A 23,266-nucleotide genomic window follows, 5' to 3' on the forward strand; every position below is an offset into this window, starting at 1 on the left:
AAATTTTACAGTACGAGTGGTATGTTTCAGGACGAGTAGTTAGCCCAGTCTTTAATTTCGAAACGAGTACTGCGAAAAGAGTTACCGGACGTATGTTGTTATGTATTTTATTTCATACTGTCAACATACTTTTTTATTCGATAAAATTATTATTATTTTGAGAAAAAATCCAAATCGAGTCACTTTTTCTGACATCGTTAGCAACCGCTCTTTGGTAAATGTTTTAATTTGTTTATTCGTGCAAATCAGTATCATATGTTTAAACACATAGTACTTATAACACTTTACAGGACTTATTGTTTTGTATAATCCGACTCGATAGACGAATGTTTTGTGCAATCCGTCTCGAAGGACCAATGTTTGTGCAACTCGGCTCGTCCTACCAGTATTTTTTGTAATCTGGTTGATACGACAATGTGATACCGAATTGTACTTTGATATTGCTCCAAGGACCTTTGTTTTCTTGCGTGCGAGATAATAGACAGCGTTCGGTTTCGATGTTTAATACAGGACGGTTACAGAAGTACTAAATTTACATTTGTATTTACAATAACAGGTAAAGCAAAAGAGACCCAAAAGGGTCAGTGGCCGCTTCCGGAAATGGAACACTTGTCCTTTCTGGCTCAATTTTATCGGACTTGTCCGTTTTTTTGATTTTACCGGAATCGTTCGATCCAGTAAAACGTCAAACTTGACATAGTATGAAGTAAAATAAATAAATTTTATGATGTAAATACAATTTTTCCAATTTCCACTAATAAAATCCTCATTTTGTATGTTAAATCTCGCTATTAAAACAATAGTTTAATCGAAAGGATGAATAAAATGTTTATAGTGCAACACTTTATTCACAGTGTTATTGACAACACTAATAAAGTAAAAAATCTAAAAATTCGCACTACCACTGAAATTTTCGTTGCTATGGATGTGTGGATATTTAACTAAAATTTGCAATGTTTGATAGTCCCCCTCCTGTAAAACAATCCTAACGAAAGTCTAGGAGCATCGTTTGAATTTGACCGTGACGAAAGTACAGGCAGTTTAGGCAATTTACCTTCTTCAAATGTTCATGATATTGGTAATATAATTAATATTTTTATGTATATGGATTACCTCAACAATACATTTTTTGAACAATTTTGCGAAATTGGAAAAAATCTTGTATGATACACGTGAATAAACGAATTTTATCCACTCAAAAACATTATCACACTCAGCTTCGCCTCGTGTGCTAAACTGTTTTTTCGGTGGATAAAATTCACTTTTATTCACTTATGCCATAAATAGCTATAAGTATATCGATAATTCGCTACTGAAAATTTATTGAAATATAATTTGTGTTAAAAAAAGATTTTTGTGATTTTATGGTTTATTAACATAATTTACTTATTTGAAATTAAATATTTTTAATACATAGCACAAGTTCTTGATATTCTTTATTTTTATTCCAAGTAATAATTGTGTTTCCTTTTGTTTTAATCAAGAAAATTTTTCGGTTATTATCTAACATACTTTTGTACATTAAGAAACTCCATTCCACGTCGCAGGACGTTACAGGACAATATTTAAATAAATAAAGAAGTCGTTTTATGTGTTTTAAAATTCACTCTGATTTCCGGACTTTAGACTTTTTGGTGTTTCACTTCGGCAAAAGAACTAGTCGTATCTCAAAGAAAACAAACAGTGGAATATAGCGTATTGTACCTATATTTCATAGTAAAAATGTCTAAATTTTTTTATGAAGAGACAGACTGTTCTAGGAAACTTTACTAAATCTTTTCATTTACGAGCTATTGAAAGACCGCCGGTCTCACTGATACTTCTTACTTGGCTCCTACGAATGAAGCGAAAAATGCACAGATTGAAAATACAGTAAATGGGGTAGTATGTATGCGTGATATGTCGTTAGACATTAAGTATTTTGCAAATAAAATTTATTTCATTGAAAACAGAAACATTAAAAACATATCTGTACAAGTTTGGAATCGATATGGCCAGTTGTTTAAAATATGCAAATATGCTTTTGTTCGTATTTACAATTACTACGAAACAGGTTATCAAATAATCTATTTTCACATGGCGAGACTTTCAAGCGGCCGAAGAGTTAAAAACCATAAATTTTCATTGAAGAAACAAACTCTTCCAAGAAAATTTACCAAATCTTTTAGTTTACGCACTATTGGACGAGCACTCCTTAAAACGGTCAGTAGGTATACCTAATCGCATTATTCCATTGATACCTACCTACCGAAAACGTTGCCAGATGAGCCTAACACAAATTTGCGGATATTTCTCGTCAACCAGATGTTATTTCATTTAGAAGTTTCTGGTAAATAAATGGGATTATTATAATGAACACAAAAAACAAATAAATTGTGATTATTATTTGTTGTTTTAATCCATTAGACGCTTATAGGCTTATAAGCATACTTTTCTTAAAAAATCGGTAATAAATTCAGTGAAACATCTTTGTGCCTTAATTCCTATTGGTAAACTGGGATTTTGAATACAGGCGCAGGAACATTTTATATGGTTTTATGGTTTATTTACATAATTTTCTTATTTACAATGAATCTTTTTAATATATAATACAAGTTCTTGATAGTATTTATTTTAATTACATTTAATAAACCATAAAACCACAAAAATCTTTTTTTAACACAAATTATATTTCAATAAATTTTCAGTAGCGAATTATCGATATACTTAATTGTATTTACATCATAATAGATATTTATTTTATTAGGAGTTTAAGTGATACTTTATGCGTCGAGTATGGACGATTAAACGACGAGCGATAGCGAGGCGAATTAAGTCCATACGAGTCACATGAAGTCACTTAAACTCCGAATGAAATACAATATTTTATTTTCAAACGATTAATCTTCTTTTGAAATGATTATTTCCTATCTTCTTGTTTCATTAAGGAATTTTGCCTTGATTTCACTTACCATGGTTACTATGGTTGACAACCACTATGATTTTCACATATTTATACTCCGGCGGAGTATAAGTAGTACTTATACGCCGCTCAAACACGGTGTCATAGAAATGACACTTAAACCCCGGTAAGAGCGTCATATAAGTGTCAGTTATATGACGTTTGAAAATAAAATTTATTTATTTTACTTCATACTATGTCAAGTTTGACGTTTTACTGGATTCGAACGAGTCCGGTAAAATCAAAAAAACGGACAAGTACGATAAAATTGAGCCAAAAAGGACAAGTGTTCCATTTCCGGAAGCGGCCACTGACCCTTTTGGGTCTCTTTTGCTTTACCTGTTATTGTAAATACAAATGTAAATTTAGTACTTCTGTAACCGTCCTGTATTAAACATCGAAACCGAACGCTGTCTATTATCTCGCACGCAAGAAAACAAAGGTCCTTGGAGCAATATCAAAGTACAATTCGGTATCACATTGTCGTATCAACCAGATTACAAAAAATACTGGTAGGACGAGCCGAGTTGCACAAACATTGGTCCTTCGAGACGGATTGCACAAAACATTCGTCCATCGAGTCGGATTATACAAAACAATAAGTCCTGTAAAGTGTTATAAGTACTATGTGTTTAAACATATGATGCTGATTTGCACGAATAAACAAATTAAAACATTTACCAAAGAGCGGTTGCTAACGATGTCAGAAAAAGTGACTCGATTTGGATTTTTTCTCAAAATAATAATAATTTTATCGAATAAAAAAGTATGTTGACAGTATGAAATAAAATACATAACAACATACGTCCGGTAACTCTTTTCGCAGTACTCGTTTCGAAATTAAAGACTCGGCTACCTACTCGTCCTGAAACATACCACTCGTACTGTAAAATTTGAGCTACCGGACCGGACCGTATTTAGAATAACTTTAATTACCATTTATGTTTTCATCAACACTAACAAGTATTTAAAATAACAAGTAATAATTTGTTTGTATTGTTTATTCATTATAATAATTCCATTTATTCACCAGAAACTTTTAAACGAAATAAAATCTAATCGACTAGAAATAACGGCAAAGTTGTGTTAGGCTCATCTGGCAACGTTGTAAATTATATAAATGGTTGCTATGAGATTTTTACACATTTTTTTCGTCGCCCTCTGTCGAGTGGTAGCTTTATTAAATGTATTGTTGCTGTGATTTGGGTTATCTACGCGCGCGATTGGTGTCCAAGCTTTTCGCCGGCGTTTGACGGCCGACTGTTGGTGCGCCATCTCTTGTTCGCCGGCCGTTGGCCTGTTCGCTCCAAACAATAGCATGGGTCTATCTATATGTATTTAATCAATGCACAAAGTAATATTTTATTATTGTACGCAACACAACAAAATAATAAAACTTAAAACTATTTAAGTGTTCAAAATGAGTGTTTTGTCTGCCTGTTTTAGTAAAGAATTGCTTTTTGCAGCTAAATTTTGTGGACTGTTAGAATATACTCTTGCAAAATTTTCTGCTGTGTCTACTTAAGTCCGACATACCTTAGGTCCATTTAACCCCACAAATAATAGTCGCAGCTATTAAGATTTAAGATAAAGTTGGAAGGAGCTCCATCGTGCATAAATCACATTCTTTGCCGGTCTGCTAAAGGTGCTTCTTCTAAAAATTCTGGCAACTGTGTTTCCTGAAAATTGAAACATCTATGTGACAATGTGGCAATCTTTGTTCCAAATCATGTTTGAAAACCCAGTATCTTTTTAACACACGTATGGGCTTTCCCATTAAAAAACCTACACATACGTACTTAGTTGTAGTGCACTTTTGTTTCAACACCCATCTCATCCTCGTAAATAAATATCCAACACCACAATAAAAAACCGACATATAGAAAAACAAAATAAGTGGGTCGTTATTCTGCCAATTTCGTTAAAATTGCTGGCGCTTCAGCTCAAAAACACCAGAAATCCGTCTCCGCAGCAAAAAACCTAATGAACCTCCCACCTGTTGTGCGCCTCTTCGATAATTCAGTTGGTACACCACGACAAGACAGAGTAAACAAGCTGGCGACTTTACTTTACCTGTCGCATCCCCATTTTTCATCGGCTCCACTTGAATTTATTGCACTGTCTCGTCTAGTTGAGGACCAACCCTAGTTGTGCCATCACAGCCGGCGCCGTCTAACTATTATGTGCAATCAAAGTCGCTCTCTGCCGTACAATTACCTTACCTGCACGCAAAGCCATCGGAGCAAAACCGTAATTTACGATTGTTAAATTGCGTCCGGCATGTCCTTCCTCTCGCACGAATTTAGACAGGACCTTTTTTCGAGACGGGACGGACTAGAAACCCACATTCCGCTGATTTATTGCAGGCGTTCGGTTGGATTCTGTAATTTTGGTGATGGTAGGAGATTAGACATTCTTTGCAAGTTTGAAGGTTTTCTGATCGATCAAGGTGAAGGTTTGGAATTTTTGAGTTGCGGTGCTTATCGATTATGCGGACAAATATAATTAATTAGAATACTGTCCGGTGATAGATGGGAACATTTTAAATCCTGACATAACATGGTTTATAGAGCCAAAATTTATCACAAATAATTTGTAAAGTTATTGGTACTTAATTGTCTTATCGTCTGTTCGTACGACTTCTATCGAAGCATCTTGTCTACGTAGTCCTAAAAAATAAAAGCGTATTCTGCGTATTACTAAAGCGATAGTAAAGTCTGACGAAAGGTTTAGTGCGTTTGCGACTTTGACATAAAATTCAATAAATACAAGCAAGCCTTCCCAGTCAAGCGGAGTTACTACCCTTTAGTCAATACTTACCTAATAATTGTTTAAAATTTAGTTTAAAGTTTAGTTCCAAGTTACTCATACCGCGTGATAAACTAAATTTGGGCCCGCACGCAGCACTGCAACAAATGTGTAGCGGATTAGTTGATACAATTTCAGAACTGGTTGTTTATCCGTGTAAGATTACGTTATGTTATAATATTGAAGCCATTCATCTAGATATATACGAAGTACTCTCATAACTAACAAACGATTCAGAACATTGGTTTCTTTGTTTCACGTCCGCCTTGATGACAAATTAAATGCACTATGCAGAATATAATTCGGTGAGAAATTGTTAAATTTTAAACAAAGAAAACTTGTTGCAGACGTCGTTATAACAATCAAATGTTGATTTGGAGATCTCAAAAAAAATTATTTTAGTTGCAAAAATATGTTTACAAGATTATTGTACATGTAGGAACCCTAGTCAATACGTCATATACATATACAAATTGTCGTAGCTATTCTTTGCAGCATTAAGGTCGATTTATAAACTTGTCACTGACGTTGCCGTTGTTTGTAAGATAAATACGCAGCGAAGGTATGCGTCGTTTATATCATCCGTTGACGTTGCCGTTGGAAGTTGGCGCGCCGTTGGGATCACATTCCAAATGACAGAGTTTTAATTTTCGCCGTTACGTTGCTGTTGACGTTGGGATTTCAACCAATCAAATTCCGGTAGTGCAGTGCTGCCAATTTGAAGAAAAATCCAAAGGACCACAAGGACTTACATTTTGCCCTTTTTTCTTAATGTGTGGAGTCTTCTTTTCGCAACAAGAAACTGAAAACATGTTTAAAATGGTAAATTTGTATAGGGAAACATCGATTTTTCAATTACGCTCCGCCCCTCGGTCTGACAACGAATAAAAAATTCATCGAGCCGGATGGGTGGAGCTTCTCTTTTCGTTTTCTTGTTTAATTAATACATTTAGTTTTCTTTGTATAACGCGATTACTTGAGAACATATTTCACATGGTAATTCCTCGTAGAAAAATAAGGATTTTACAATTACGCTCCTCCCTTCGGCTACGACGAATAAAAAAAATCATTAGAATTGAGGTAGGGTGGGTGGGCGGGGATTATATTTTTGCAAGGAGATATGGATTTTCCAATTATGGGGCGGAGCCTAATTGTAAAATCGATATTTCCTTATACAAATTTTCCATTTTAAACATGTTTTAAGTTTTATGTTGTGAAAAGAAGTCTACACATATTAAAACAAAAAGGTAACAAGTAAGCCCGCCCACCCGCCCTATCTCACTTGTGATGATTTTTTGTATTCACCGTGAACCAAAGAGGGCGGAGCTTATCTGCAAAATACTTATTTCTTTACAAGAAATTAAAAACAAGTTTTTGAGTATCGTGTTGTTCAAAGAATACTATGTGTTTTTGGTTTTTGGCGTGAAGGTTGTTCTCAATTAATTTAGAGGTTATCCGCTTGATCTTCACTTTTTATTAAAATTATACATATATTACAGCGTACATGTTTCGGCCTATCTTTCAGCCTCCTTCTGCGCTATTTGTTACTATAAGTTGTGTATTCCTAACCTAACTATTTTTACATGGATTTAGCAGTCCTTAGATATTTTTCCTTATTGGTCCTATTATATAAAATTAATTGTTGCAATTGATTATTAAAATACATTCACAGATTATTTGCGTTTCTCTTCTTTTAATGAAAAGAGCAAGGGGATAACCTCTAAACTAACAAAGAATACTATGTACATTAAGAAAAAAAGCGAAATATAATGATGATTTTTTTACTCTTCTTTTAAACTTAAAACACGTTTTTAAGGAATATGGATTTTTAAGTTAGGCTCCGCCCCTAAGTCTGCCAACGAATGAAAACTTAATTACTCATTAGATTAGGGCAGCCATGGGCGGGGCTTAATCTTTGGCTTTAATTTTTCCTTAGTATGTATACGTACTCTTTGAATAACAAGATGTTCCAAAACAAGTCTTACATGGTAATTTCTTGTAGAGAAATAATAAGGATTTTGCAATTAAATTCCGCTCCTTTATCTCTCGATGATTAAAAAAAATCATCACAATTGAGATAGGGCGGGTGGGCGGGGCTTATGTTTTGCCTTTTTTCTTAATATACGTAGTCTTCTTTTCAGAAAATGAAAAATTCAGTACAATTGAGAATTGAAATCAGGGCAGGTATGAGTGGGGCCTAATCTTTGGCTTTATTTTTTTTTATTGTATTCTTTAAATAATACGATACTCAAAAACATGTTTTTAATATTTCGTAGAGAAATAAGGATTTTTGCAGTTAAGCTCCGCCTTCTTGGCTCACGACGAATACAAAAAAATCACCACAATTGAGATGGGGCGGGTGGGTGGGGCTATATTTTGCTTTTTTTTTTCTTAATATGTGTAGACTAATTTCGACAACAAGAAACTTAAAACATATCTAAAATGGTAAATTTTATTCTACAACCCCTTTAAATAAGGCAAAAGTTGAACTTTAAAGTTACTATTAACGGCAACTTGGCAACGGAGTTTATAAATAACAATTTTCAGCTCTAAAAACAACGTCAAAATAAAAGAATAATTAAATCATTCTCAAGATAGACATGTTTGGGCCGCTCATTTTCAGTAAGCAGATAATCGATGCTTTCACATTTCCCCGTTATAATCCTTGATTTTATGTTTGCACGACTAAATAATGTGTTTACTGGAATGTTTACAGTTTAATGGTTGGAAATGGAGTCTGTACTAGAGAATACAAAATTTATTGCTCCTGTTCTTATTTTGTCGGATACCTTAGGCTTCAATTCTCTGGGTAGTTATAGCAAAATTTGTGATATCCATGAATAATTAATTACAGCGCCATCTATCTCTATGAGTTTAAAATTACAGTCGCCTTATATTTATTTCCAAAGACTTGTGATGGCAACATTTTGTATTCTTGGAAGCTTTGAAATTAATTAAAGGGTAAAATTTAATTTGTTATTTCGTCTTGTCTAAACAACCGTTACGAAACCACCATAAAGTGAAAGTCGAAAAATTAAAAAGAATAATCCACCAATTAAGAAAATCAATCAAAATATCGCGACTTTATTGAAATAATCTAAATGCAGCAGCTATAAACTATAAATAACTCATTACTGACCAGCGTCAACCCCACCACTCTCCAAGAACAAACATTTTGACATTTTAATCCATCAACTTTCACAAATCTGATGGATCCAGCCGGATGCGCTTAAATTTTATTCCCAAACAAGTTTTAAACAACGCTGTATTTTTAGAAGTTATTAATTGCTCGGAGCCCCCCCTTGAGCCATGTCACTGCTTCCCATCAACCTCTGCGACTAATAAATATAACGTAACCTTTTCAATGTGACTTTATCGGAATAGAATTTGCGGTGCTCCTACATTATTATTATAACGTTTTTTTTAATGGTCGCAAATCCATAATCGGTTTAAAACGTGAAATTTTTGTTTCAGATTATGTACGATGCTTCTGTAATCTTCCGCAATGTGTAAGGACTGGGTATATGTGCAAATCGAGCGAGGGCCGCTGCTTTTCCAATCTTTTGGACCATGTGGGACATCATTCCAAGGATTACAGAGGACGGCATGGGTGTGTGGAGCTTCTAAGTGAAAACGAAAAGTGAGTAAAACAATGAAATTTTATGCTACATTTTTTTATTGTTTGTTTAAACATCTCTCATCTCTTGGATAAGGGACAAAAACTGGGCCGTGACGGCCAAGAGCAACACAAATTATTCCTAAATCGATCTAATGTAACGCTTATCATACCGGTGCTGTGTTTTCTGAATTTCGGGGAAGATTAAATCAACCGTTTCTGAAATAAACGACAAAATAAGCAATTATTTAAGAAATTCTTCGCATGACGTCATCGACTTTTTGGAGGGGGTCAATAAATACATTTTAATTAATGTTTTACGTAAACCAAAATGTCGCACTGCGGATTTTAATAAGTTAGATTTATTTAGGAATATTTCAACATAAAATCAGTTTTTTAATGGGAAAGAATAGCAAATTGCCAATGCTGAGTAGTAAAAGTCATTCTGATAATGAAAAATCGTCTGTGGTTATAAATTGAGGGTTTTCTATTATTAATATTATTATATATTGACATACTTGAGGTAAAGCTGAAGAGAGAATGGATTATCGAGTTGTTGGTAATTGTGAAAGTTTATTCGATCTTGGTTTTTGTATACAGAATGATTATTAGGCCGCAAACCCGACTTGAGGAATTCAAAAACGTTCCTATACGAACTTGATATTCCGAAATCTTTGATAAACAGGATTTTCAGTCGAGTACAAATACACTTGTGCGTTGTAATCATTATTATTCAAAGAAAATTTGGTAAAAAAGTATTTAATAGCGAGCTGTGTTGTACGCGTCACTTTCACATTGTGCGTTCATATTTTAAGCACTTATTCATTCACATAATTTGATCTTTCCTCCTTCAAAATCATAAAGAACGCTTCACAAAGAATGTATAATTAAATTGCGATTAGTTTTTTCCGTAAGCACCCCAAACCATTAATTTCCAATTAATTCTTATGGAGTCCTGCCAGTGCTATTTCGTGTCGACTTCACTGTAGCAACAGCCTTAATAATATGTCATTTGACTTTAGCGTCTCTTTACCAAAATTATAATAAAACGCTGCCTTCAGAACGAGCATTCGACATCGAAAAGCTCCGTGAAGCAAACCGCGTTTTATTTTTAACCGACACTCTGTATTAATTTCCACCAGAATTTTTGATTATAAAATAAGCCCAATGAAGTTACGCAACAAATTCAAGAAAATATCTCTTTACAAATCGATGTCCCAGTTCGCGACAGGTTCTGTCGTTGCACCTGTATCGCAAACAAAAACCCGAGAATGTTGGACAGTTATCACGCCTATCTGGAGATACAATCGAAGTTGATTTAAAGAGCCGACAAAAAGTGCGATAAAAATTCCATTGCATAATAGTCGGCGCTATTATTTTTTAATTAAGTCATAAAGCAAAATGTTTGGGAGTTCCATAAAGCAGCGCTTTTGCGAAGTTCGTGCTCGAAAAATGCTAATTATTTAATTATTCGGGTTTTTGTGATTGTTCGAGTTGAAAGGCACGTCGGCACCGACGGCAAATTCATGACTTCTTAAAGAGATTGCCTGTTCTGGCGTTCGTGGCGTGTTGTGTGACCTTATATCTGTTACAGCTAATATCCGAAATCCGTTATTATGCATAATAACTAGACATTTTAGGAATTATGCGTAATAACTAAACTTACCAGTTATTATGCATAATAACCAGAAACATTAGGAATTATGCGTAATAGCTGAAATTTTCAGTTATTATGCATAATAACGGTAACGTTTAGGTAATATTGATAATAACTAACACAGAAACAGGAATTATGCATAATATTTTCCAAAAAGCTACCCACCCTGCCTCGCTTTCTCCTACATATCACATGTACAGTTGATTTAAAAAAAAAAGGGAAAAATTACAGTTATATAAACGTCATATTCCCATTTCTTTTCATTGATCTATGAGAATCTGAATTGCTCATCTTTTCCCGTTTTTTTGAAATCAGCTGGACATGTTATAAGCCTTTGAAAATGGTAAAAAGTGAAAAAAAATTAGAACAGGATGACACCCACTGGAAAAGGAAGAAAATGTAACAAAAATAAAGGAAACAATAATTTACGGGCGATCTGAGGTCCGGAAGGGGAAGAGGGTGAGCTTTTAAGGGTAGAAAACGGTTTATCACGATTTCCGTCAAAATTACTATCGCAATTCGAGTTTTTCGTTTTTTTGGATTTCCTGCGAAAATTTGCCATAGTAATGTATACTTTTTTTTACACCATCAGAAAGTAGAGATTTCAACGAACAAAAAGCACACCGATTTAAAAAAAAAAACAAACATTTTGACGTCAGAATTTTCGATTGAAAATTAGGGTGGTTTTTCGATATTAAATCAAAATAAGGGAGAAAAATAAATATTTTGAATAAAAAAAATTACAGTGATTTTGGGACATAAATAGGTAAGTTTTCACCAAATTTCGTGAAAAAAAACTTTTTTGTGGAAGATAAAAATAAAAAACCAAAAACTCGGTTACTTGCATTTTTCGCATAAATTTTGAGGTTATTTAAAAAAGTCTAAATACAAAAGTTGTAGATCCTTTTATTACCTAGAACTTTGCCATTTAACTTTTTTCGATAGTACTTGTAGTTTTGCCGGAAATCGTGATAAACCGTTTTCTACCCTTAAAAGCTCACCCTCTTCGACTTCCCGACCTCAGATCGCCCGTAAATTATTTTTCCTTTTATTCTTGTTATATTTTCTTCCTTTTCCAATGGGTATGTATCATCCTGTTCTAAATTTTTTTGTTCTCAAAAATTATCGGCCCTGGCCTATTAGACAATATGCTTAATGACTAATATTTCAGGTATTATGCATAATTCCTGTTCCTCTGTTAGTTATTATCAATATTACCTAAACGTTTCCGTTATTGTACATAATAACTGAAAATTTCAGTTATTACGCATAATTCCTAATGTTTCCGGTTATTACGCATAATAACTGACAAGTTTAGTTATTACGCATAATTCCTAAAATATCTAGTTATTATGCATAATAACGTATTTCGGATATTAGCTGTAACATATCTAAATATAACCGTACTTTGCCTTCGATGTGGCGATTTCCTCCGGGAGTTGCTGGGTCGGTGCATGGGAAATGGGCGGCTTTGGTGTACTCAAACAAAATGGATAACGTCATTCACGACGATTTTGTGCTCAATAATTAAACAATCTGGAGGTGGATATAAATGTAAAATCAGAGGCGAGAACCTACATCAAAGGAAAGATAAAACTTCGTCAAATAAAAATAAATGGAGCGACTGATAATCTCAGCTTACGAACTTCCCCATCCCCACGAACGGTTCCTTTAGAGATTTTACATAAGACTATTATTGACGATATTGGGATCTTTGTACTACTACAGAATAAATAGTTGTAGCATCACTATACATGATTTTAAATTTTAAATGTAGCGCAATCTTGAGGGCAGTTAAAAATACGTTTGCTAGCTTTTCACGCTGATTTTTCACGAAAGCCCGCTTTGTTCTTGAGAATGCCTTATAAAGTGTAAATAATTTTGTATGATTTGATGTGTCTTATTTCCCATTGTTCTGCTTTTCGCATGTGAATTTGATGATATCAGACTGATTGTAAGTTTGAACATAGGATACTTACTTGTGCCGCAAATTCTCAAGCTGTTCTTGCTGAACCAATTCAAATTGGCTGGAAAGGTGCCATAAAATGACAGGAGACAATAAATTACAAACTTCCGCCTTTGGAAAAATTGCCTGTTGAATTGAAAAAAGTTAGTTTCATACAGATTCCTGTTAGTACTATTGCGATCTCTACAAAAAAGAGCTGCATATACCGTTTGTGCCTTATGACTCAATATAATATTCGCAATTATAAATAGGCGCTCATACAAACTAATTATAGGTATAGCGCATAAGTAAAAAACAACGGAATGCAAGATAAAGCAAGTCGAAATCTACCATAGGCGCACGCCCCTGTTGGCCGCCTTCCTTTTAATTATTTTGTGATAACAAGTTGGTGTATGCTGGTAATTAATAAAATGACGGTAATTTAATGCATTCCTATTTTTCTTGCAAACCTTAATCTAGTTGTTTACTTCCTACTGTTGCAAAAAGACGTTACCGCTGACATTCCTTCTACGTACAATTTACACGTTCATGCAATTATTAATATTAAATTATTAATACAACTCGTTCTTTAGTAACGGTATTATGTTATTTCCTGAGTCATTTTGCTAAATAATTCATATTTTGAATGAACGTGCAGCGCTTTTACCTTGCTGTTATTACAAAGTACAGTAACGTCGTTGTATTTTTAACGTAGCCGGGGAATTAAAGGAAATTAACTGAATCAGTTATGAGGACACAAAATAAGAACACAACAAGCGGACTTGACGATTGAGATTACGGTGTCGTTTTTCTACTATAGATCTCTTTAATAATTTTCAGGAAACACTTTTGAGATGACGTCACTAATTTTGTATATTCTTTGTTGCAGAAACAACAGCGACCTCTGCTCGGACCCCCCGCCCCACAAAAAGTCGCTCATGTTCTGCTGTTACCACGACATGTGTAACCACATGGACAGTCCTCTAACAAAAGATTTAATCAACAACACACTAGGTAACTATTTGTTCGTCTTCCAAGTCAGATTTCTTCACACTTCTGGTTTCAGGAGAATTCCAGGACTCCAGTGACAACCACTACGCCAGCATAGCCAATCTTCAGGAACCCATCGACTATATAAATTCCCAGGTTTGGTTACGTGCCGCCACCATCGCCGTCCCCGTCTGTGGGGCGGTAATTCTCTTCGTTTTAGTCGCGTTAGCGGTGAAGATTCTGCGAAACGAGAATCAAAATTCCACTAGCCATAAGTTAGGGTAAGTTTTCACCTGGTTGTATTTTCCGGTTTTGATTGTGCTGTTTTTAGGTCCTCATACGACCACCATGTGCCTTCTCAAAGCAAACATGGCTGTGACAAGTTGGAGCATTCGTATGACAATATTTTAAGAAAGCCGCACTTGAAGTGCTTGTACCATTATCAAGCCGATGACTTGCAGAGGATTCAAGTGCCTTTACTTATTCAGAACGAAATTAGCACACACCAGAGTGGGAATAAGAACGAAACTAACGCTAAGTTGAATTTGATGCAAGATAAAACGGTTGTTTTGGACATTGAGAAAGTGTCGCCGGTTTGTTCCAAGAGCAATCTAATAAATCATGTAAATAATGATAAATATGTAGATATTAAGTTTGCGAATGATGATAAATTGTTTATTAATTCGATTAATCACTAATGTTAGGAAACCAGCGCTGAGTAAGCTTGATTAAATTTTTGAAGCGACTTGGAGTTTCTACGTGTAAGATTTACTAATATGGAACCAAAGTATTGCAGTAAACATCCACTACTACATTTAAAGAGCGATTTTTTAACTCGAATAAGACCAAATATTCGTTCGGCTGTGAAAATTTAAACTTTTTTTCGACTGATCCAGCCACTATTTCGTGTGATTAAAGAATGGCTTTTGAAAAGGAAATTTTGCTATTTGATAATCAAGCGAATAATTCGTAATGTTTACTAACTCGACAATAACGACTGCTCAAATTTTAATTACTTACTACTTTAGACATAAATATGTACATATTTTGTATACTTAATGGCTCATTTTGTATAATATTAGATAAGTAAATGCTTATTTATTATATTTTAGACGTGTTTTATATGCTACTACAAATAAACAAAAACTTTATGAATACGGAGTTTCATTCAATGCTCACAAGTACAACTAAAATACGTAGTAAATACAGCATAAATTCAATATGCAAGAACTTGAAAAAAAAAATCAAATACAAAAATACAAACCTGAAAATAGTTTCATTTCCGTACCGGTCCACTAGATATAGAACTAGCGTAATTGCGTCTTTAGCTTCGGTAAACTCTGGACCAGCGTTCACAATTATAGTTATTTATAAATGATAAGTGACTTAATAAATAAACAAAAAACTTTCATGGCGCTTTTTGTACACACTTCATTACAAAGTGGTTCGGGTTCTAAATAAAAAACTCGTTCAAATAAATAATTTATTGAGACTTTAAATGACATTGATGTCGCAAATCAATTTAATATAAAACTTTCATTGTTCACTGGAGAAACCAAGAGTTGAGACTCAACGGAAGATGTCAATAAACAATATATCCTGTACATATGGTTATGATAGATTTATATAGTCAATTAAAAATATACATCCATGAGAATGAGAGTCAACTTTGCTAAAAATATAGTTCCACTGCAACCTACAGCGATACACTAGAGTGATTCCGCTTCAGTTTGAGACGTCAGCTCCACCGAAACGTCAAAATTTAACCATTTGGTCAAAAAAAACTTTGAATAAATCTCGAAAATAAAACTTTTTCCAAACACCACTAGGATTAAAACATGGATAAATGACTAGAAGCACGGCCAATAATGAACTAAATAAGATCTCTTAAACACGGTGAAGTACATATACTGGATTAAAAACTATATTAATAGCAAACTCGTTGAAATTTATAAGTTTTAAACATGTACATCTATGTATCACAATTAGTATGTAACTGTATATACGTTACATTAATACAATGGTTTCTACAAGACCACTATTTGTCTGCAACTATCTTCTTAATAAGTTATGTGTATTTGAAACACTGTAAATGTTACATACCAAAGTATGTTCCTCTCTCAGTCCAGAAACAAACAAAATATACACAAAAACGTGAAACTCGTCGAATAAAACTGTTCCAATTTTCAGTCAAACAATGACAAAGTCGCTATTAAAATCTAAAAATTTAAGGCATTATAAGGATAAGCTTGAATCAATCAAGACAAGACCTCGTTCACGTAGTAAAAAACGAAAAATCATTTAAATCAAAGAATTACTGTTACAATTCACCCTCTCCATAATGGAATTCACGTAAGCCTCATGTATCTGCCTGGTGAAGTTCGAATTCGTCTTTAGTAAGTGAATAAGAGCTTGTGCTAGCTGCTTTTCCGTCAACAGATCGATACTGTCGAGCTTATTTTCGACCTTTAGGGTATTATCTAATTTTTCTGCCGTTGTGGGTGTTGTAAACATCATTGGAGTCATCAACTGGGGCTTTTGAGCATTATCCAAGAATTGCGCGAACGGGGACGTCCTTGTGTCTGTCGCCTCTTCGGGCTGCTGAAGAGTTGGTCCTTGAAGGAGGAAAGCTAACGGCGATGCGCCTTGGTAAGACTGAGTCGGAGGTGAAATCCCCATGAAAGACATTCGATTTTCTGGTTCTTTTCGTTCGGTTGGATTGCTGGTGCTGGGAAAAGATATGGGCACGCTGCGCCTGTCGGAATTTATTTTATGCCGTAATGGTACCTGGGGAGAATGACTGGATTGTAGTTATTGCATTGTCGTCGTTTGAATGATGGTGTTTATGATACCGCTACCTTGTCTACTTGAATGAAATCGTTTACTTGTATGTGGTGATTATGTAACTAAAATAAACCAGTAGCGACATATAATTTGTTCTTAGATAGTAGTTGGAAGCGATAAACTGACGCTGAGGCGGAAGTTTATTGCGCATTATGCAAAAAGCAAAGGTGTGCTGCATGGCAATTTAAAAAAACAGAACGGGCTGCAGTGGTCATAAATTCAAGCAATAAATGACATTAAATCATGCTTTGTAATGGCCACAATGATACAATATAATGTACTTTTTTCTTTTGAAGCTTTTCCTTTGATAAATGGAAATTGATGTTATAAAAGTCACAACGTATGATGTTTTGTCGGAACTACTATAATTTATAGTTGCTCGTGTATTAGGTCGGCATTTGCTTGTTTGCGTAATGTGGCAGAGTGTGGCTAATTGCAAATTTGCTTACAGGAAATAAAACAACAGACTTTGTTCGTCATAATTTTTATTAGCAACACTATTTAAAAAAAAATCTAATACGCACTTAAACCACACAGTAATTTGTCATTCATAAAAAGAAACTAAAAATTCGCAAAGATCATTTTTCGTCATTATTTATGCACAAACCACTAAATCATTGTCTATTATAATAATCAACGACAAAAATTTTGAGAAGAAATACAAAAACCATAAAAACACCCTGTGCTGGCAACGAATAAAATTTAGAGAAAGTCCAAAGTTAGTGAAAAAAAAGTTGAAGACTCCACATTGCCCAAAACTGACAGCTACAAGCTCGTTAACATTTACAACTCGTATTTCACGGCCAAAGAATAATTGCAAGTAAAAAAAGATCAAATCTGATGTTTTGCTACTTGTAAATAACTTTTTGTTATGTTTTTTTTTCTGTGGATTTCAATTCTCTCAGTTAAAATCCGTATACTTTTACCGAAACTACATTTTTACAATCGTCACTAACCCTGCTATTGTGACGTTCAATCCCCATAATTTTTAACTTTTTTTTTTCAAAACATCGATAAATGAAAATAAACAAACTTCAGATATAGGTCATACGCGAAAATAGTGGTTTTACGACTTGTCAACAAATAACACAGCTTATTAGACGAAAATGCATCATTACCACAAACTCAGGCAGCGGCTCTTTGTTGTGTTTCACCGGCACGCTTTTCCTTGGTTTGGCAAAGCCAAAATCATAACACCACTATTTTCGTGGATGGCATATATGCGAATAAACACGTCATCTACAGGTTGGAAAAAAACTGGTAACACAGACATCTATTTTGAGTGACTCATCAACCGCCGAAACTACTCGAGTCTGAAACACGAAATTTGTACAGATTTGTTTCATAGCCTACGAGGTGAATAAGAAAGTATTTTTGAAAATTCCATCTCTAAGAATGTGAATTAAGGGATGAACTTTATGCTTGAAATCGCGCGTTCCTCCATAACTCATTAATTTTTAGAAATAGAAGAAGAAAAAGTCAAAGCCAAAATTGTACGATTTTCTGAAGACTATACTTTAAAATTATTTTTAACTATACAGAAAATTTTGCAATTTAGCTACTTCGAAAAATTTCTAGTTAGGGAAGTTTTCACGGCTGATTCTTAAGCAGTTGTACTGTTCTGTGTACAATGAGAGAAAATGAAAAAAAAATGGAAATCCAACTTTTCTAAAATTTAGAAATCCAAAATTTTGGATTTTTGAATTTTGACAGTTTTATAATTATTTCAATTCTCTGATTTTTTGGTGTGTTAAAGGAAAACAATTTGAGGATTACAGTCCAGTTGGTCTTTCCAGAATTTTGAAATCGTAGATAAACTTTCAAACCTTGACATTGACGAAGTTTTTTGCGTTTAGTTAATTTGAAAATTTTCCACTTACCAAAGTTTTCACTTCTGAGGGGTGGGATTTTGTTTCTCGATCGAAAAAAACTCGGTAGCGATAAAATCTCGTTTGCTGATTGGTTGAGAGGCTGAGTTGGTGAGACATTTCTGTCACATTTCTCGATTCTGTCACGAAATCAAGTCTTCATGGATTGATATTTTCTCGATAGCTCTGAATGAAGTGATAAATTTTGGCGACATAACCTCGAAATTTATGTCAAAATAGAAGTTCAAAATCGTAATTCTGAGTTATAAGTTCTTAAAATTAAGGTAATTGTAACCTTTTGAGCATTTAATAAGCTTATATGCAAAGAATAAATGCAAACTTTGCATTTAAAAGCTACGCAATGACATTTATCGCAAGTGATAATTTATCACTTCGATCAAGAAACAAAATCCCACCCCCTGGTTCTTTTGTACACTTAAGAGGAGTCGCTACATTTGGTTCTTATGGTAATTTTCAAAATGTAATATCGCTATTTATGTTGTTTATCAAATTTTAAATGTAACTTGTTCACAACTTTCACTACATAACTGCGAGGGCACTTTTTTTTAACAATTTATTATTATATATTTTTTTAATTTTGTTGAAATTTTTGCATCACGTATTTTAAAAAATCAATATTTCAGTTATTTATGGAAATTTTGGAACAGGGATTTCACCACTGTTTTGACTTTATTTGTTGGGACTGAGATATAGTAAAAATAAAAGTTAGCAACTTCTACGACACAAGCTTTTTTTACTGTGTATCGTTTCTACCAAAAAAAGTAGAATATGTTGTACGATTTCTGGCGTTTTGTAAGCTGAAAATAGTGTAGAAAACTGTGTTCTGAAATTTGCCTTAATAATTGAGATATTGATTTTTAAAAATACGTTATGCAAGAATTTCACTAAAATTAAAAGAAAAGTATGAGAAGAAATTGTTTTTAACAAAATTGCCCTTCCGTTCTGTAAAGAAAGTTATGGACAACATATGTATATTTAAAATTTCAAAACCATAAATCTGGTAACAACGGAGATATTACATTCTGAAAATAGACCGAAAATTCCACTCACAAAACGTAACGACTGGCCTTAAGCACTTGTACTGTTGTGTATATGTCTAATGAAAAAAAAGGGATCTAAAATTCTTCAAAATTGGTTAAAATTTAGAAATCCAAAACTTTTGAATTTTGATAGTTTAAAAATTATTTCAAATCTGATTTTTTGGCGAGTTAAAGGAAAACGCTTTGAGTACCTCAATCACGTTGGTCCTTCCAGAATTTAGATTGATAATCCTTTTGAAATCAAAGATAGCTCTTCAAACCTTGATATTGACGAAATTTTTGGAATTTAGGTACTTTGAAAATTTTCTAGTTACGTGAGTTTTCACTAGAGGTTATTTTGCACACTTAAGCAACTTTGTACTGTTCTGTGTACAATAAAAAAAAATAAAAAAATTTTCGAAATTAGCCAACTTTTCTAAAATTTCCATTTTTTTTTTAATTTTGGCAATTCTCTAATGTTTCAGTGAGTTAAAGGTAAACAATTCGAGGATTACAATCAACACAATCAACACAATTACAATTGTACTTCCAGAACTTTGAAATCGGAGAGTCTTTCAAACCCTGACATTGACGAAATTTCTAGAATTTGGGTTCTTTTGCACACTTAATCAATTGTACTGTTCTGCATACAATGAAAACTGAAATGGGCTAACTTTTCTAAGATTTACAAATCCGAGTGCTTTGTTTTTAAGGCGTAACACACAACTTCGTTTTTTTTTTTAATGAAACATCCTATATATTTTTACATATTTTGATTGGCCTCTTCTTAGGCTTTACAACTACAGTTGATTTCTGAAATACCGATGCGACGTTTACATGTTATTCCAATTTTCTTGAAATTTCTTAGCAATACAGAGGTTCACAAAAAAATTTGTAAAGAAATAAATAAAAGTACGCGCTCTGTTGTGGTACAACTGAAATGAAATTCTCGTATACAGGTGTTTTTCAAATATCGATATTTCAGTTTTTTCATATAGAATAGCCTATATTTCATTTCCCCATCTTATTCAATTTTTTCTTCTTTTCCTTTTTTGTTAAGTATTTTCAATATTCAAAATTGATAGTCACTGGAGCATATTCCCATATTAGAAAAATGTGAAGAAAAATAAAGATATAGTAATAAAATACAGGGTGTAACTGAAAAAAACCGAAACATCGATATTTGAAAATTATAGTTTTAATTTGTTTTAACACTCAGTACATTAAAACTGTATTTGATTGATACCGGAACAAAGCACGTACCTTTATTCATCCTCCCACAAAATATTGTAAGACATACTTCAAAAATAACCCTATTGCGATTTTTTGTAAACCCGTCCATTGTAAAAAAAAAATCAAGAAAACTGAAATAACGTGGCAACGTTGCATCGGAATTTCAAAAATAAATGTGGTTACAAAGTTAATTAATAAGTTAATATCAAGTGGAAATACTTTATTTCGCGCAGCTTTTCATAAAAGTATAGGTGGCACTACAATTAGTATTAAAATTATCAGGCACGAAAAATGAAACACACTGTATATTTTAGGCGGCTCAAATTTTGATTGGTAGACGCGCTCATTTAAATTTTTTAATGACAAAACATACATCACGTGATCTATTTTTTGCATCAAATTGCGCAAAATAATCTAACTTTTGTAATGTATTGTTGTAATCTTGTATATACACTATCTCACAATAAAAATCGTACCAAAGTGGGCGCTGACTTTTGCCGCCTTGTCACAAATTATAGTGAATAGTAATTGCTCGTGTAAAAGTAAGCGGCAAATTTCCATAGCCAATGTGATGCAACAATGGTATAAAGACGTTCTGTACTAGCAGCCACAATCCCATTCAGTTATCTCAAAAATTGGGTGTTTATTGACTGAGTAGATTAGATTAGTGGTTCCTTACTACATTTAGTGGCCATTTTTTGCACTATATAACGAGTGTTTTTTAATTCAAAACGATTTCCTTTGTTAGCATTAGGACGAAATCGAAACTCAGTTTGTGCAATATTTTGACCCTAAAAACTGCGACCTGCCACGTTTACCTGCACCCACTAACTTTTTTTAATGGATGTATACATTTTTATATACGTTTTTTAAATTTGTTCGTTCATTGTTGAACGTTTTAAAAATCAAAAATTGTAAAAAGTCCGACTTGTAAAAAAAAATAGAAAACATGTTTCTTTGTGTGTTTTTGAATGCATTTATAGAATGCCTGTAAAATCCACCATAAAAATAATAACTTGATAAACTTGTTCTTACTAGAGGTTATCATGTTGCTAGTGGCGCCCCCATTAGCATCGCTTTAAAAGGACCTCCTTACCACGGTCCTGCACCAGTTATTAAATATGAAACAAATGCGGGATGATCAGAAAATAAACGAAAATACCGGAAACATTTTAATAAAGCATCAAGCTATTTCCTACCTGCTCCTGTGGAGTGATTGACCTCTGTTGCTTTTCAATATGTTCAACAGTATGTGCTGGGTTAGACATTAACCTTTGCAGCACATTTTCGCCTTCGCCCCCCGGCACCATAGGAATGGGTTTCTGTGTCGATTTCGTGCTGGCTTTAGCAAAAAAGTCCATAACACTTTTCGATGTACAATCTCTCGGAGTGGAAAACGCGGGAGGCACAGACTCCTGCTTGGTTGGCGTCTTGTTGAAATCCTCCTGCGCTTTGGACAGCAAACTGAAGATATCCACCCCGTTTTCCTGCTTCTTCGTCTTCTCGTTACTCTTGTCTTTCAAACTCTCCATAACTGTCTCAATTAAGTAGGTAATGTGTACGCACTCTTCACGATTAAAAAACCAGATGCCGAAGATTTTACTTTTGGAATTCCTGTAGAGCAGGAACGGTGTTTGCATCTGATAGTCGAAGTCTTTCACGATGGGTTCTATCACATTATTTGTGTTGAGGCGGTTCATAACCATAATACTGTGAAACGGTTCCCCATTTCGGCTGTATATAAACAACGCACCTTCAGTGTCTGTTTTTTCCCATTCGTTCGTCGATGTGTTGAATTTGTATAAAGCGACGTGCGTAGCAGTTGCGAGAATATCTTTCACATATGGATCAACTCTTCGGATGGACGTAACACTCATACGCAATTCGATAGAATCGGCCATGATTTGAAACTGCAAAAAAATGAGGGTAATGCAGGTCGCGGCCGGTAACCAAACATTCGTTGGGCAAAAATTCGCTAAATCATCACTCCTAACAAGCGCAAACCCCCCAAACACCCACAAAACGGACAGACGCTTTCACCTAAAGCGCGTTTTCGAGAAAACAAGACGCCACTCGTGCACAAACACAACACGATTGTTTAAAAATTGAAACATCAAAAAATAGTTAGCGTGGGTACGGGGAGATGGCGCACACACGGTGACGTCCAAAAGAGCATTTAAAGTAAACTCGAAACACACGAAACGGCTCTAAATCACAAACTCGTTGTTTGCTTGTCATCCAAACTTTTCTTCCGCGTCATTTGGAAATTTTCTACCGGATTTTCCTAGTTCGGTGCATTCTCTCCGGTTGGTAACGCTCCTAAA

At 34.1% G+C, this 23,266-nt stretch overlaps 2 protein-coding genes across 2 annotated transcripts in view; one reads left to right on the top strand and one right to left on the bottom strand.

Moving 5' to 3' along the window:
- The window catches only part of LOC135143078 (BMP and activin membrane-bound inhibitor homolog), a 42,319-nt gene extending 27,207 nt beyond the window's left edge, over positions 1-15,112 (top strand). Inside the window, exons 2-5 of the mRNA XM_064074926.1 lie at positions 9,224-9,389; positions 13,857-13,981; positions 14,034-14,238; positions 14,289-15,112. Of these exons, the coding sequence (XP_063930996.1) occupies positions 9,224-9,389; positions 13,857-13,981; positions 14,034-14,238; positions 14,289-14,655 (863 nt within the window). The 3' untranslated portion in view covers positions 14,656-15,112. The remainder of the gene's footprint in view (positions 1-9,223; positions 9,390-13,856; positions 13,982-14,033; positions 14,239-14,288) is intronic.
- Positions 15,113-15,426: 314 nt separating this feature from the next.
- On the bottom strand, positions 15,427-23,213 carry LOC135143096 (mRNA-decapping enzyme 1B). The gene is made up of 2 exons (XM_064074950.1): positions 22,142-23,213; positions 15,427-16,744 (listed from the first exon to the last, which is right to left on the bottom strand). Exons 1-2 carry the CDS (start codon positions 22,841-22,843, stop codon positions 16,259-16,261), a joined length of 1,188 nt encoding a protein of 395 aa, XP_063931020.1. The 5' UTR covers positions 22,844-23,213; the 3' UTR covers positions 15,427-16,258.
- Between the last annotated feature and the right edge of the window lie 53 nt (positions 23,214-23,266).

Source organism: Zophobas morio, unplaced genomic scaffold (assembly GCF_036711695.1).
Source record: "Zophobas morio isolate AGI-343-1 ecotype UQ-CSIRO unplaced genomic scaffold, CSIRO_AGI_Zmor_V1 ptg000004l, whole genome shotgun sequence".
In the NCBI taxonomy this organism is placed as follows: Eukaryota; Metazoa; Arthropoda; class Insecta; order Coleoptera; family Tenebrionidae; genus Zophobas; species Zophobas morio.

What these genes read in the sequence shown, in the direction of transcription:
- LOC135143096 (XM_064074950.1), bottom strand. Translation starts at nt 22,843, where the DNA reads ATGGCCGATTCTATCGAATTGCGTATGAGTGTTACGTCCATCCGAAGA. An exon ending in CAATCACTCCACAGGAGCAG is followed by an intron (nt 16,745 to 22,141) that starts GTAGGAAATAGC and finishes CATTCTCCCCAG; the next exon opens with GTACCATTACGGCATAAAAT.